This window comes from Hydra vulgaris, chromosome 11, assembly GCF_038396675.1.
Source record: "Hydra vulgaris chromosome 11, alternate assembly HydraT2T_AEP".
NCBI lineage: Eukaryota > Metazoa > Cnidaria > Hydrozoa > Anthoathecata > Hydridae > Hydra > Hydra vulgaris.
In genome coordinates this window covers 1474642-1490412 of record NC_088930.1, presented here as the reverse complement: position 1 = coordinate 1490412, position 15771 = coordinate 1474642, and the positions used below count along the sequence as shown (strand labels likewise).

The 15771-nt window shown below is 28.7% G+C and overlaps 1 protein-coding gene across 1 annotated transcript; it reads right to left on the bottom strand.

The window, feature by feature from the left end:
* Window positions 1–10334: 10334 nt before the first annotated feature.
* LOC136087493 (uncharacterized) lies at window positions 10335–11171 on the bottom strand. The gene has a single exon (XM_065810379.1). The coding sequence runs from the start codon at window positions 11169–11171 to the stop codon at window positions 10335–10337; it is 837 nt and encodes a 278-aa protein (XP_065666451.1).
* Between the last annotated feature and the right edge of the window lie 4600 nt (window positions 11172–15771).

Sequence of the window (15771 nt, the reverse complement as noted above, 5' to 3'; positions counted from 1 at the left end):
TTTACAATTATGTAAACTACAATTTTACATTGTGTAAAATTGTAATTTATATTGAATTTTATCAAGTTAAAAATGTAAAAATATATCAAGGATATTGAAAATAAGTAAATTACTGAAAATAATTAATATTTTTTATTTGGTTTACTTGTTGGGAACTTTTGCAATCTATAAAGTTATTTTAAAAAACAAAAGATTTTTTTAAACTGCAAACAACATTGGACATTTTGCTAAGTCTCTTAGTAAGAGAGTTGCTAAGAATACATATGCGCATTTTTTAAAAAATTTGAAACATCTTAGAGATTCCATAATATGCAGAATTTCGAGTCCTTTGTTTCTTTAGTGTTTTTTAATATAAATACTTAAGAGAGATGTTTAGACAAAGAATAACACATTTTGTAATTATTTGTTTTTTTGTTAGAACTTCAGAGTGCATTTCAAAGTAATAAAAATTATAATACACAAATTAAGATAATTAAGTTCTACTTTTGGTTTTTCATAATTGTATTAAAAATTATTCAAAGTTGTCAAGAATTTATATCACAAGGAAGTAAAGCTATAATTAAACCCAAGATGGCTTTCTTTAAAATGCAAAAGTAAGTTTAGCAGTAATTACAATCAAAAATGACACTATAAAAAATATTTTTGTTGTTGAAATACACTAATTTTTTTTTTATTAACCCTATAAAATGAATAGTTCTGAGTCAGAGTCAGAACTTGAAGATTTCTTAGATTTTCAAAAAAGATTTACTGACAGACCACCTTGACAGGTAAAAACCAACAGTATTTTCTTAACAGTATGTTCTTAGATTTCAAATTGTTAATTACAAAGTTTAATTCTTTAGTAAAAATGTAGTGATATAATATATATATATATATATATATATATATATATATATATATATATATATATATATATATATATATATATATATAAAATAGTTTCAAGAGAATATCTCTAAACCTTTTGCGAGCGGTACCGAGTCCTTGTTGCAGTTTTAGATAATCTTGAAGAAACGCTCAAAGATGACCTGCATCATCCAACTCAAAGAAACAAAAAGTTATCCCCACGAGATCAAATTAAAATATTTCTACATTTTCTAGGTATAAATGATGACTTGACTTTACCGGTTTAATTTTTTGTACTGAATAAGTAAGTTTCAAGGTGCTTATATAAATTTAATTTAATATTTCTGAAAATGCTGCAAACATTCCTACAATTTTAATTTTTGTTTTTAGTTTCTGTAAAACCAGTGTTTTACTCTGGTGGATTTTTGTGTGGTTAAAATATTCCTCATTTGTATAATTCAAATATGCTCTTTTCCCAATAGTATTTAAAATAGTTTAAAAATTGACTTCCTAAATTTCAGGAACTGCATCATTCTATCATGTTGAGTGAGATTGACATGGTGTTAGAAAAGACACTGGCCATTGAGCAGTTCATGCAGTCCTGGACAGTTTGTTTTGTCGACAAGAGGAAGTTGTTTATTGGCCTAATCCTGTTGCAGCCTACCCAATAAGTTCTACACTGTTGCACAGATTCCAAGTGTGTGCAGTTGCATTGGCGGTAGTCACATACCAATCATCCCTCCATCAAAAGAGGAAGGTGCATTCTTTAATCGCCACCGATTCCATTCCTTGAATGTTCTTTGCATTTGTGACCCTTATTTGTTTATTTATTACGTTTACGCTAATGGCCCTGGGTGATGGCCTGATTCTAGGGTACGTTAAAATTTTACTGATTTTGTAAAAAATGAATTAGAGCTAATTCATCAATTATCTAAATAAAAATATTTTAAAAAATAAACTAGTAAAAAACTAGTGTAGCAAATCAAGTCATATTAAGACTTTCTTATGGGCGATTCTGTGTGAAAACATTCAGGGCATGCAACCTTAAGTCTCAGATTTTGCTGATTTGTAAACCACATAAAGAATTTAGTAAATTGTAAACATCCTAAAAATTTATCGTCTAATTTCAATCGGTTCCTAAGATATAGCTATTTTAAGTTTACCTCCAACCAACAGAAATCCACCATTTTTAAAAATGGTTTTGGTCCTAGTTTCTGTTATATGTGTGTTGGAAAGCAAAAAATCTATACCTTTACATATTTTGGGCCAACAAATTCAATGTAGCAACTTAAAATATTTAAAAATGAACATAACACATAAAATTTAAATGTTTACCACTATTTTACCGGGGCGAGTCTAATCACAAAAGTGCCGATGTAGCTCGATTTTTTTTTTTTTTTTTAGAATTTGTCCTGAATAGTTAAGTTATAGCTATTAAAAAGAATTGGAGAGTGGTCTTTTTTAAAACAGAAATAAAAACATGGTCAAATCTACTTAATTTTTAGTGCTTAAAAAAAAGGTATTTTGATAAATTAAATGAGAAAAAAGGGTGTAATTGGACAGTTTTGTAACTGAAACTGTTTTGGCAACGTCAAACTGTTCTTTTAGTTGTTGCTGAATAGCTATTTCTGTTTACTTTGTATTTTTATAGAATCTGATCCTAAAAAATTATAGTTTCAAAGGGGGAGAATTATATAAATGCAAATGTATATCACAAATTTAGTTGTTTTTTTCAGAGGTTGTGTTAGATAGTTTAGTTAGAATTCTTACAAATAACCAGATTGCGGCCATAAAACAAAAATAAAAACATCTTCAAATATGCTTAAATTTATTACTTACAAAATATTAGTTTCATATTTATCAAACTAAGACAAATAAACTTAAAAAAAAAGGCTCCAAAACAAATAGAGCACTTGGAAAGAAGTTTAAGAAATAAAAGTAATATACAAAATTTACAAATTAAAAACTCAAAAAAATTAAAATTTATTAGTTATAGTGTTATAATCATTTATATCAATGTTATATGTTCACTGATTTTGTTGTTGGGACTTTGATTACTGCAATTAAACTAAACAATGGTACCCAAAAGATATCATCTCTCTGTGGCCAAATGAAGTTTTGAGAAGGACCGCAAGGGTGCATAAACTTAATTTGAATATCATTTGTTGTAATATCTATCTCTATAACCATGCCTATCCACCAAAAGGAATCGTACTTGCATGCAACAAAATCATTTAGATTTGGTACAATTACAACATCAGACATTACTGCTTTTGACAGTATAAATCTGTCAACACATTGATGTTTGCTTGTTCTTTTAAAACTAATTTCAAATTTTGAAATGGGTATGTAATGATGATGACTTATGGTGCCTGGAACAGTTTTTACTATTTCAAATCGCTTCTTTAGTCGTTGTCGCCTTGAATTAACTGTTTCTTTGGTAATTTTATAGAATATGATTGTGAATATATTGGTGATGCAAAACTTAAGCAAATCATTAACTGTCAATATTCGGTTTTCTAATGATCTTTGCAAACTTGTTCTTGCTGTTATTCTTTTAACGGTACCACCTATGCCATCACAAGTGGATTTTCCATGGCTAGTTACAAAAAATACTCCTTCAGCTGTAATCTCGAAATCTTCCTTATGGTGGCATAGATTTATAAAGTTTTTATAGATTTTATAATGAGCACAACATCCATTAGAAAAATAATAAATTTCATTGATACCAACTAAGTATTCTTTAATGTACTATACAATTTTCTTTTGAAATTCATACACAAAGCATGTATCATGATCATTGCCATCACTTAAAAAACAGAGCCACTTATGCTGAATATTTGTTTTAAAAATTTTCTTTAAATATATAACAACAGGATGTAGTGCATATTGTTATTTATTCCAATGATAACTTTGTATTTCATCCTGTATAACAAATTAATAGTTCTCTGCAAAATGTGCCTGTATAATACATTCATTGTAACCTAAATTATTTTTTAGCTCTTTCAAATAGCGAGTTAGGCATTTAGCAATATATGAATGTGAAGTTAGTTGATTAATGTGAAAAACAACTAGTTCTTTATATTCAAATAAGTTAACTGTCTGAGTAATTAATTGTGATCTATCAGTACTTTGCCATTGATTAAATTGAATTTCTTCTTCGTCAATCTCAATTAATTGTGATCTATCAGTACTTTGCCATTGATTAAATTGAATTTCTTCTTCGTCAATCTCAATTAATTCCTTATCTAAAAATGCCTTTAAGTTATCATAACCTGGGCATTTGGCACATTTATGAACCATGCATTCATTATTGCTTGTATCACAAATTAATTTTGACATTAAATCTTTATATGTAACATTCCAATGGGCAGCATTTACAAGCAATATTGAGTTTTGATGGTAAATACAAACACAGAGACAGTGTGTACCGTTTGGTCCCACACTAATACACCATTTTGGACGCAAACTACAAAACTTTGAAAATCCTATTTTAAAATTAGGGTATTTACTTTAAAATCAATATAAAGCTCATGAAAGTTGCTCAACAATAATCTTTTTTGTTGTGGAGGACCACTTTTAACCTTAACACAATCTTTTTTACCAGGCATATTTCTAGAATGTTTATCTTGTTGAAAAAACTCTTGAACTCAAAGCTCCAAGAAAGTCAGGTATTTTTTTGCCTATTTTCTTATCAGTTATAGCAAAAATTCCATTTTCACTTTTAAGTTTCCTAGCACGTCGTATAAGATATTCAGAAACTTCAAAATATTCTGAAGCGTATTTTTTAGACCAAGATTCAGGTGTAAGTGTTAATATTTGAATTTTTTTTTTAAATGGTTCAACTTTAAGTTTTTCTTTCATTAAAATTGTTAAATGATCAAGATCATTTGCTTTTTTTTTTATCTGTAGGATGACTGGGAAAAGTTGTGGCTGCACTTAAGTTTTCTATATTTACTCCATAAGCACTTGCTACTCCTTCTTCCATTTTTGAGTTGGTTTTGACTAATTTTCTTTTTGCTGTTACAACTCACTGATGCTTTGAACTCCATAACTTTAATTGGTGAGACTCCAATTGATATTAAAGAATTGTCTAACTGTTGCTTATTACAAGATTTACCTTTAACAGATGGTACACCATTATCAATTTCACACGTTTCATTATCAGAAAATTCATCACAATTTGACAAAAACTGAATACATGAGCAACAAAATTTCCATCCTGGTTTACAGTCTAGGTTTTTGGATTTAAGGTTACAAGCCATTTCAAGAGATATTGTTGTTTGACCTAAAATAAAATCAATAATTTTTAATAAACATTATACTCTTCTTCTAAATTTATATATATATATATATATATATATATATATATATATATATATATATATATATATATATATATATATATATATATATATATATGTATATATATATATATATATATATATATATATATATACATATATATATATATGTATATATATATATATATATATATACATATATATATATATGTATATATATATATATATGTATATATATATATATTGATTACTTTTAATATTATTTTAGTGTCTTTTTAAAACATCACAAAACTTATCATTTTTTAGTAGAAATATTGGTCCTAAAACCTGCTCATGATGATAACAAATAGTCTTTATCTGTTCGTATGATGTAGTCTCAAGCAAGCCAGACGTCTAAATATAAGTATCTTGAAAATGCTTTTCTAGATTACAAAAGCTTTTTAATCTTTGTTTTCGAACGAAACATATTTTGTGACATCCATCATTTAAAATATTTCCAAATCCACAAGATTCCATTTTATCAATATACTATTATTTATTATCCCTAAAAAAGATGCATGAAAAATCTATAGTTCATTCAATGTGTTCATGGGGTCATGGTTGTTCAGGATTAAAATTTTACATCTTTAATGAGCATTCTAACTTCAATTTTACAATATTATAAACATTTCTAAATAATAAAACTATTAAAAAAACAGAAACAGTAATCAGCAACATCTAAAAGAACATTTCGATATAGCCAAAACTGTTTCAGTTACAATAGGTACGTGACATGAAATTTTTATATCAATCAAACAGTAGATTGTTATATATTATTAGAAAGGCTTTTAATTCAGTATTTTAAAGGTGAAAAACTGTCAAATTTGAACAATTCTAATTATGGCATTTTGAGTACCGAATTTTTGATATATGGATTTCTTAAAGAAACTGTGATCAAATTTGAGGTTTTTTAAACTTAAAACGTCATAACTTGGTCAATTCTTACCGAAACACATACAACTTGGTATTAAAAGATAGGTCTTACAAAGGCCAATATGTATTTACAAAGAGCGTAAAACTTTTCATTATATTGAAAAATGTAGATTTTTTTAAAGAAAATATTATTATTTAATTAAAATTTATAATTTTTATTTGTATTAATTTATATTCAAACAGGGGACCATCAAACATGATTTGGATTCTTTAGGTTGATAGGCCAGAAATCTTTTTGGCTTCGGGCACACCCTCTGACCCAATATCAAGATTATTACTTAGTATCTTCATATCTAAATGCATGCAATTTAGTATCAAAAAAAGATAGGTTTTAGAGATAAACGCGTGAAAAGGGTGCAAGAGGGTATTATTAGAAAGCTCTGCACCTCTTAAACCTTAGGTAGGGTGGTTTAAACTTAAATATTATTTTTTTGTAATAATAAATAGTATTTATATAAAAACACAAATTTTTCTTAAAAAAATCAAACTTATCAAAGGATTATATACAAGTATCAACTTAATAAATATTTACATACACCTATCAATAAGTGTAGATAGATTCAGCTAAGTGAATCTATATTAACTTATTAATAAGTAAATTTATAGTTGTTAATAACTACATTCCTGAACCCTCTGCCATCCCGTCTGCCACCAGGAGATTTGTATTTTAAATAAGGCAGGTCTTTACCTCCATTCTGGGCCCATATGCACAAGACTCTTTTTGATTTAGGCCCAGGGTGGCTTTGGCGCCAAACCAAGAAATCACTCCTAGACAAGCCTATATAAAAAAAAAAAAAAATTAAATGAGTGTTCGAAAAATTAAAATGAAAAACAAAAATTAAAACACAGTGAAAAACTTACCAAGGAGGTTTTGGTTTTCACTCTGGGTGCCAGATGGCAGTGATGACGTGGATAAAGCTAGTAAATTTAATTTTTTAAACTTTTAATATGAAATAAGTTTAATAAAAATTATAAAAAATAGTGTTTATTTAGTAAAAAACCATTTAAAAAAACAAATTTACAACATTATTAAGATTTATCTACTATTCCTCCCTTTTGCGTCTCTTACCTCCTTTAGTGTCTCTGTAATAGAAAGTGAGAAGTACCTTTTATATTGTCGCTTCAAAACAACTTGCACAGCATCAAGACAAGCAGAAGTCATTTTTTTAAGCTGGTTATCAATAAAGCTTATACGAGTTTTAGTGGTTAGCTATGGAGCATAAAATGATTTTTAAATGTTAGGGGAAAGAATATTCCCAAAGAAATATGTTCTTCTGCAAAACTGAGCAGCTGGATAAGATTTACAATTTGTAATTATTAGCAAAACTTTTTTCACAAACTGAATACTAGAAACATGATCAAAAGTTGCATCCTCAGCTAAAACATAAAACTTTTTCATCCAAGACTCAGTAAGGAGTTTTCCAAACAATGCAAGCACGCACATTTCTTTTATGGCAGTTTTATTACAAAATGCCCCTCTTAAAATTGCTAGCAAACTTTTACATTTTACTGTTCCAACAGAGAGGAGATCTTTAAACTTACTATAACGCTTCATAAAAATGAAACAAGTATGAAAAAAATATATGAAGCCAATTTCCACGATATCTAGGAATAATATTTTGTAGATCACCTTTGATGTCTATAAACCTCATTTTGTTCATCGCTAAAATAATTTTAACTGCCATACAATCATTTCCGAATAATTAGCAACTCTCACTCTCAAGAGACTGTAATGCTGAACAACATGAAAATGCAATTGTGTCAAGAAGTTCAAATGTGTTCAAATGGCAGTTCATCTCATTCAAATTCTTGCCCCAGGTTGCACAAAATTTGCTTATAGTAAGATGGTTGACTGCAATTCTGTCTGACATTGTGTTAGATATACTTTCAATAATCGAGTTACGACATTCATCAAAGCTACTTAGGTTAAAATCTGAATAAACAAATGCCATATAATCAATTGAAGTGCATATATGACTTTCATAATCGAATGCTGTTCCTCCTGGCAACTGATCTAGAGCAATAACAAGACATTTATCTTTAGATGTTAAGTTAATGCTATTAATGTGGACACTTTCTTGTGTTGTAGCATCAAACTCAAGAGTAAGATTATTATTATCCATAGCCCACTCTGCTGCTTGCAAATCTGAAATACTGCCAAGTTCACAAGCCCTTTGCTCAACAGTACTTCGATGAGGAATATTATTAAAAAAAACACCCATATAATTCCCTATTTTGCACATAAGATATGGAATGTTACCTGTTGGTATATTACACAACAACATATTATAAATTATTATTCTTATTTATAATAAATATGCTTTTTCATCTTCTGGCATAATTACACTTCTTTCCTCCTAAATCTGGAACAAATCATTCTCCAAACTAGAAATTACCCTGTTACTTGTCAAAACAGCAGCATTATGCTTAGTTTTGAGTTACCTTAACTTATGCTTTTCATTTAATTTAAGGTGATGAATCTGCTCACCGTAATTGTATTTTTTTGTGTGTGTTTTTTAAGATCTGGTATTTCTGCCCTTAAAGCTTTAATTTTTTTTTGTTTTGTTTAACATTTTGTCTTAGAACACATAATTGATTTAGCATGCTGTTTAATTCATCTTTTAGTAGTGCTATATTGTTCCGACGTTCTTTGTAAGAGTTAGCAAACCGAGAAGATAAGTAAGATTGTTTTATAGGGCCTAATTTCTCTCTAAATATATGTTTAATTACATCTCATTCGCTATAACTTGCAGATGTTGATGTTCCACTCGTTTCATATTGGTATATAAAACATCTGAGGAGCCTGATGATAATATAATATGAGGCAAACTTGATATATGGCTTAAAAAAGGTTTATTGCAAAATTGAAAAAAACACTGTCCTCAGCCCTGTTAAAATTTCTAACCCAATACGATGATTTATTTATGAGACTCTTAACCTGATTTTCACATGTTTCTATCTCAAAATGTTTAGTGACTTGTTAAGATGTTTTGAGAAACGAATTACTATTTTTTGTAAATATTAAAAAACTGTCCATTTCTACAAACTGAATTACACTCTGTATTAGAGTCAATGCCTATTTGCGACAATTCAAAATTAGCAGTTAAATACTTTTTGCGTTTACCATAATACACAAACTTTATTTTGGCCCTATGATAGGAGAAAAAAAAATTTTTATAATTTAAAATCAAAATATTTAAATAATGGTAAATATAATGGTATTACAATTAAATAATCTATATGCGAGTGTATCGCATTATTGAAGCTTAAAACAGTTATCTAATTGGAGTATAATGTTAAGGTGTCTGAGTATGCTTTTTTTCCCAATGAAATTAGGCAGGTAGTAAAAAAAAAGGTTTTTAAAAGTGAAAGAATATATTAGAAAAATAAACCAACATTACTTTGATATATACTTGATGTCCAAACAACAGCAAATCTTTACCTAATTGGAATATAGCATTGAGGTGTCTGAGTATGCTTTTTTTAAATGAAATTCAGCAGGTAGTAAGAAAAAAAGTTATCAAGGGTGAGAGAATACATTTAAAAAATGAACCAGCATTCCTTTTATATATACTTGATGTCCAAACAACAACAAATCTTTACCTAATCGGAGTATAATATTTAGGTGTCTGAGTATGCTTTTTTCTCAATGAAATTTAGCAGGTAGAAAGAAAAAAGGTTTTTAACGTTGAGAGAATATATTAGAAAAATGAACCAGCTTTCTTTTGATATATACTTGATGTCAAAACAACAACTAATTTTTACCTAATTGGAGTGTAGTATTAAGGTGCCTGAGTATGCTTTTTTTTCAATGAAATTGGGTAGGAAGTAAGAAAAATGGTTTTTAAAGTTGAATGAACATATTAGAAAAATGAACCAGCATTCCTTCGATATATACTTGATGTCCAAAATACAAGCAAATTTTTAACAACAATAAATTCATAATAAATAAAATTTTAACTCAAAGAAATCCATGTAAAATTAAAGTTTCATAATTCTAATACCATGAGCGAGACTAGGTTTTTTCAAAACGAGACAACACCGAGACGAGAAGTTAGTACTTCTCGTGAGACCGAGAACGAGACGAGACAAGAAATATATCAATTTTTGAAAACAAATTTATTAAAACCCAAGTAAAAAAAAAAATGTAAACATGGTTTTGACAAATACACTCAAATGACATTTGTCAAATGTAAACAACTTTTTCAAATATTAGTTCAGAACTTTTTTGCCAAACTTTTCCAACAAGACAATGTTTTCTCTGATTACGATAATTTGTTCTACTTTTTCTGGGTGTAAGTTGTGTCTGGATGATCGGACGACATTTCTAACTGAGCTAAAAACTCTCTCTGATTTAGTTGAACTTGCTGGAATAGCTAAAATTTGTCTAGCTAATGAAGAGAGTTCTGGCAATGTATTTGAATGCAATTTCCACCAATCAAGAATCGGAAAGTCTTTTTTGGCATCAGGGAGATATTCATACTGGCACATTTCGCTCAAAATAAGATTCAGTTCAGATTTTGGCTCTTGTGTTTCAAGTCTGACGTTTAACTTGCGCTTCAGTTTTGAAATAGAGGACAAATCTGCTGAACGGACAGGTTGGCACTCAACATTTTCCTTAACCTGTGAGGCTAACCATTCTTTTGTTGTTTGAAATTTTTTGAAGAGCTTCAAGTGATGTCCTTTTAAAGCAGGATTTAAGTAGTTTGCTGCAGCACTCAATAAGTTTCCAGTGTGACAAAGAGGAAATCTTTTCTCAATGCAGCTTTTCAAGCTTTTTGCATACAAGACACCGTAGCCATTTTTTCCATCCGTCTCAATAAATTGATCAATTTTGTCATGGATTAAATAAAGAGAATCGGCCACAGTGTTAATTGTTGGAATAGACTCAGCCGACCACGTTTCTGTAGCTTCTTTAAGTGGTGTCAAAGTTTCTACTGCTCCCTCGATTGATTTCCACTGTGATGCACTGATGGTCTTTGAAGAAAAAATATCTTCATTTGCACATAAGCTGATAATTGCATCCTTTAGATGTAGGACAGAAGCCATGCAATCGAGTTCACTATTCCATCTTGTGTCAACAGATTAACGTAACCGTCTAAAATTGATTCCTTGATGGTCGTTCACGCAGTACATTGGCAAATCATAAGGCAAATTTAGTTCTTCTAAGAATGAATCCAGCTTTCCTTCAATTAAGATACCTGTGTGTCTGCCTGGGAACTGTTAGACATGGGGTGTCCAGTGATGTAGTCTCCAATTTTCGTCAATAGCATGAAAAGGCCAAGAGATGTAGCTGTCCTGAGCTCTAGAAGTCCAAAGGTCAGAAGTAAGAGTCAAACTGTTTTTGAATGGAATTGTCTTTGTCATATTTGGACTTTGTTTCAAGCATTTCGACCATGGTTCGTTGTTTCTTCTAAGGAGGAGGAAGAAGAGAGTCGTCAGTTTTTTCAGAATACTCAACGTAATCTTGGCTTTGTTTTTTTCGAGGTGACGATGAAGTCCGCTTGTGTTTCCATCTTTTGTTTTCAAAGACTTTTTGGACGCCTTGCATTCAGCACCGTCACTTGTTTTTTGAAAATATCTCCAGGTTTTGTTTTTTCTTGGTGACATTTTTGATCGTTGAAATGAGGCAAGAATATTTCTTTTCAATACGAACAAAATGTGTCAAGTTGAATTCCACTGGTAAACTAATGAAATTAAATCGAAAGTGCACTATTTTATACAAAAAGTTTTTGTATTTAAAATCTAATTAAAAATATTTAAAATCTAATTAAAATTTTTTAATTAGATTTAAAAAAAAAATCTGATTAAAAAATCTAATTAAAAATTTAATTTGTTTTTGTCAAAAACAAATTAAATTTTTAATTAGATTTATTAAAATCACGTCAAAATATGAATTAATTAAAAAAACAAATTATTAAGCATTTTGTAAATTATAATAATTTTTAATTTCGAACGCTTTTGAAGTTCATGGTGAGCAAATTTTTCCAGAAGCAGTTATCTTAGATAACTACGGCTGTCCCTGTAATAGTTGGCTCATCGCACCTAACAGTGACAACCAAACAACTTCCAAGCGTCGGTTCAATGATGCACATCGAAAAACTAGAAATGTGATCGAGCGATGTTTTGGGATTTTGAAACACAGGTTTTACTCTCTACAAATTTCTATTCGATTTCGTAAAGTGGAAAATGCAGCAAAACTAATCGTATGATTAATTAAAAACTTATTAATTAATTTATAATATAATTTATAACTTATTAATTAGTTAATAAAAAACTTATTAACTAATTAATAAGTTTTTTATTAACTAATTAAACTAATTGTATAATTCGCAACATGTGCATTAAAGTGGGAGATGAGGGAGAAAATCTTCCAGTAATACCTTCCACAGCCTTGTCCTTTCAAGTTAAAGACGACAATAAAGATGAAGTTCAAACAAGTGCACGTCGCGATCAAATTTTGCAGTTGTTCAACTAATGTAAATTTAAAAAAAGTATTTCAGTGAAACTAAAATTTTGTATTTTTTTCTAGTTTATTATATTCTGCTTCGTTCAAATAAATTTTGTATAGTTTGCTTGAATCGAATAAAAAATTTTGTATTTACTTATATTGTACTCTTTAGATAAATGAGATATGCTGGAAAATTATTGGATGTTGACATTTGCTTAATTTTTACCTGACGCTAATGATAGTAACTTATATTGAAATAAATATAAAATATTCTCTAACCGTCAACTCATTAGCAGCTCTGAAATTCTGCAGATTTATTTAATGTTAAGTTAACACATAGAATTTTATAATAAAAATATAAAAATTTTTCAAACAATTTTGCAGCGACAATTAAACTTTTAAACAAAGATTACGTTTCTATACTATACTATTTTATCTATGGTTCTAACTGACAAAGATTATTCGGCTCGCATGTTTCAACACTTTGAGGCGTTACAGACTGGATCTGAGCCTAGAGAAGTTGTTGCTAAAGGATAATTTTTTTCATTTCGGCCTTTAATCGAGTTTTTTCCATCAGATGGCGTTCAGCCTTGTACTCAGTCTCTTCTTTTAGCATGTCCAGCTCCTGCTTTATCTTAGCTTTCTTTAACCACTAAGTTACACTAATATTTAGTGACTACTTGACAAAAACTAGCTAAATTATTATTTGGCTGGGCACATAGGAATAAAGAGTAATACATAGTTATGATAGAGTTCCCACCGCAAATTTCACCGCAAACGGACGTGTTTTTTTAAGAGCGTTTTAAAAAACTCATAATAATGGCGAAAAACTTTACACCAGCACAACTTAAAGAAATTCTTGAAAATCATGAGAATACTATGATGAAAATTTTTAATGATCGGATAGAAAAATGGAAATTAAATTTAATAACTTAAAAGATGAAAACTTTACGTTAAAAAAAGAATTATCTGAGGTACAGAAGGTACAGGTACAGCTGTTGGTACTGCTGTACAGCTGTACAGCTGTTGGTACTGTTGGTACAGCTGTTGGTACAGCTGAGGTACAGCTGTTGAATTTATAAGCAAAAGCTATGATAAAATAATAATTGAACTTACAGAATTAAAAAAAGAGTCGAAAAAATCACCAGATATAAGTAATATTGAAAATGGAAACAATAACATAAAAGAGAAAATAGCAGAACTAGAAGACAGAAGCCGTAGAAACAACTTGAGATTTGTTGGGATTAAAGATAAAGCTAATCAAACTTGGGAAGAAAGTGAGCAAAAAATCAAAGAATTCCTCAATACGAAGCTTAAAATACAAGAAAAAATTTTAATAGATAGAACCCATCGAGTTGGAAAAGAAGCAGGAAAAAACAGATCAATAGTTGTTCGATTTCAAAACTACAAAGACAAACCCCTAGTGTTAAACAAATATACGACGATGAAGCTTTGGAACGAGCGGTTGTACGTTAACGAAAACTTTAGCGATTTTACAATAAATTTATGAAGAAAGCTTTTCAAAGAAGTGAAAGAATTGAGAGCGAAAGGTAAGTTTGCTAATGTAACTTACAATAAATTAATTACGCGTGACCTATAATTATAAAGGAATTCTTTTAATATTCTATAATCAAATTTTAAAACAAAAATGGATGACTACGAATCCTTTACTTTTAATTTTCATGATAAATACTTAAAATCAGATCTTAATTCAGATCCAGATGTCAACTGTTTTAATGATGTGAACACACGTTGTTCTTATCTTTATCCCAATAAGTTAAAAGAATTTCTTAATAAAAACGGCACTGAAAATCAAAAAATCAGAATCCTTCACATTATTATTAGAAGTCTAAATAAAAATTTTGAAATATTTTGTGATTTTTTAGATGAAACTGAAAATATTTTTTATATAATTTGCTTAACAGAAACATGGATTTCTTCGAATGAGTTTAAAAATAATTCTATTTTACATCTTCCAGGATTTGAAACAATTTTGTTAGAAAGACAAACAAATAAACGGGGTGGAGGAGTTCTGATTTACGTTAAGGAACACATTGTTTATTACATTAGGAATGACATGTGCGTTTCTGACGGTGATAAAGAAATCGCAACTATTGAAATTTTAAACAATAAAAAAAAAAAATTCTCTTAAGCTGCTGTTATAGCCCACCAGATGGTGCGTCTGAAAATCTTAGTTTCTTTTTACAGCGTAATATCATTCACAAAGTTAGCAAAGAAAACAAGATTACTTTTATAATTGGAGATTTCAACATGAACTGTCTAATTTATAGTAAAGATAAAAAAGTAAAAAGTTTTTATGATGAAATATTTATGGCAGGAGCTCTTCCTTTAATTAATCGCCCTACTAGAATAACCAAAACTTCAACGACGTTCATTGATAATATTTTTACAACAGATATTTATAATAAGAAATTACAAAAAGGAATTATAAAAACCGACATATCCGATCATTTCCCCATTTTTCTTACAATTCATACTGTATCCTCTAATAACCTTGAGAGACTAAATATAATAAAAAAACGTGTCTTCAACGAAAACAATATAAAATCCTTTCAATATCAATCCCTGTAAGCACAAGAACGTTTTATAAACGTTTTTTTTAACTGATAAAAAAAACGTTTTTTAAACGTTCGGAACGGCAACACCGAAAAAACGTTTTTTAAAAAACGTTTAAAAAACGTTTTAAAAAAACCCAAAATTAAACGTTAAAAAGATTTTCTCAGAAAAAAATTACAATGATTAACAAACAATTAATTTAATAAACTTTGACTTTTTTTGAACTTTTAATAATATTATTATTTAATAAACAAAAGTTTCTTTATTGTTTGAAATAATCTGTTGGGTAAAGAAATGAAAAAGATAAAAAAGTTACTAACATGTTATTTTTTTGCAAATTAAAATTTACAAAATGTTAATAAAAAAAGAAAATCTCTGAATTTAAGGCACATTTACATGCGTAAACGGTGCCCGCTTCAATGCATCAGCAACTATTGCATCTACACCAGACTCAGTATAGGATTCGTAAGGCATCGATGCACAAACTAAAGTAGTATATTATATATTTATTTATTTGAACTGTAAAAATTATATCGTAAAATGTGTCTATATATATATATATATATATATATATATATATATATATATATATATATATATATATATATATATATATATATA

Bases quoted from the DNA above. Each gene is read 5' to 3' on its own strand.
- LOC136087493 (XM_065810379.1), bottom strand. From the start codon at position 11,171: ATGGCTTCTGTCCTACATCTAAAGGATGCAATTATCAGCTTATGTGCA.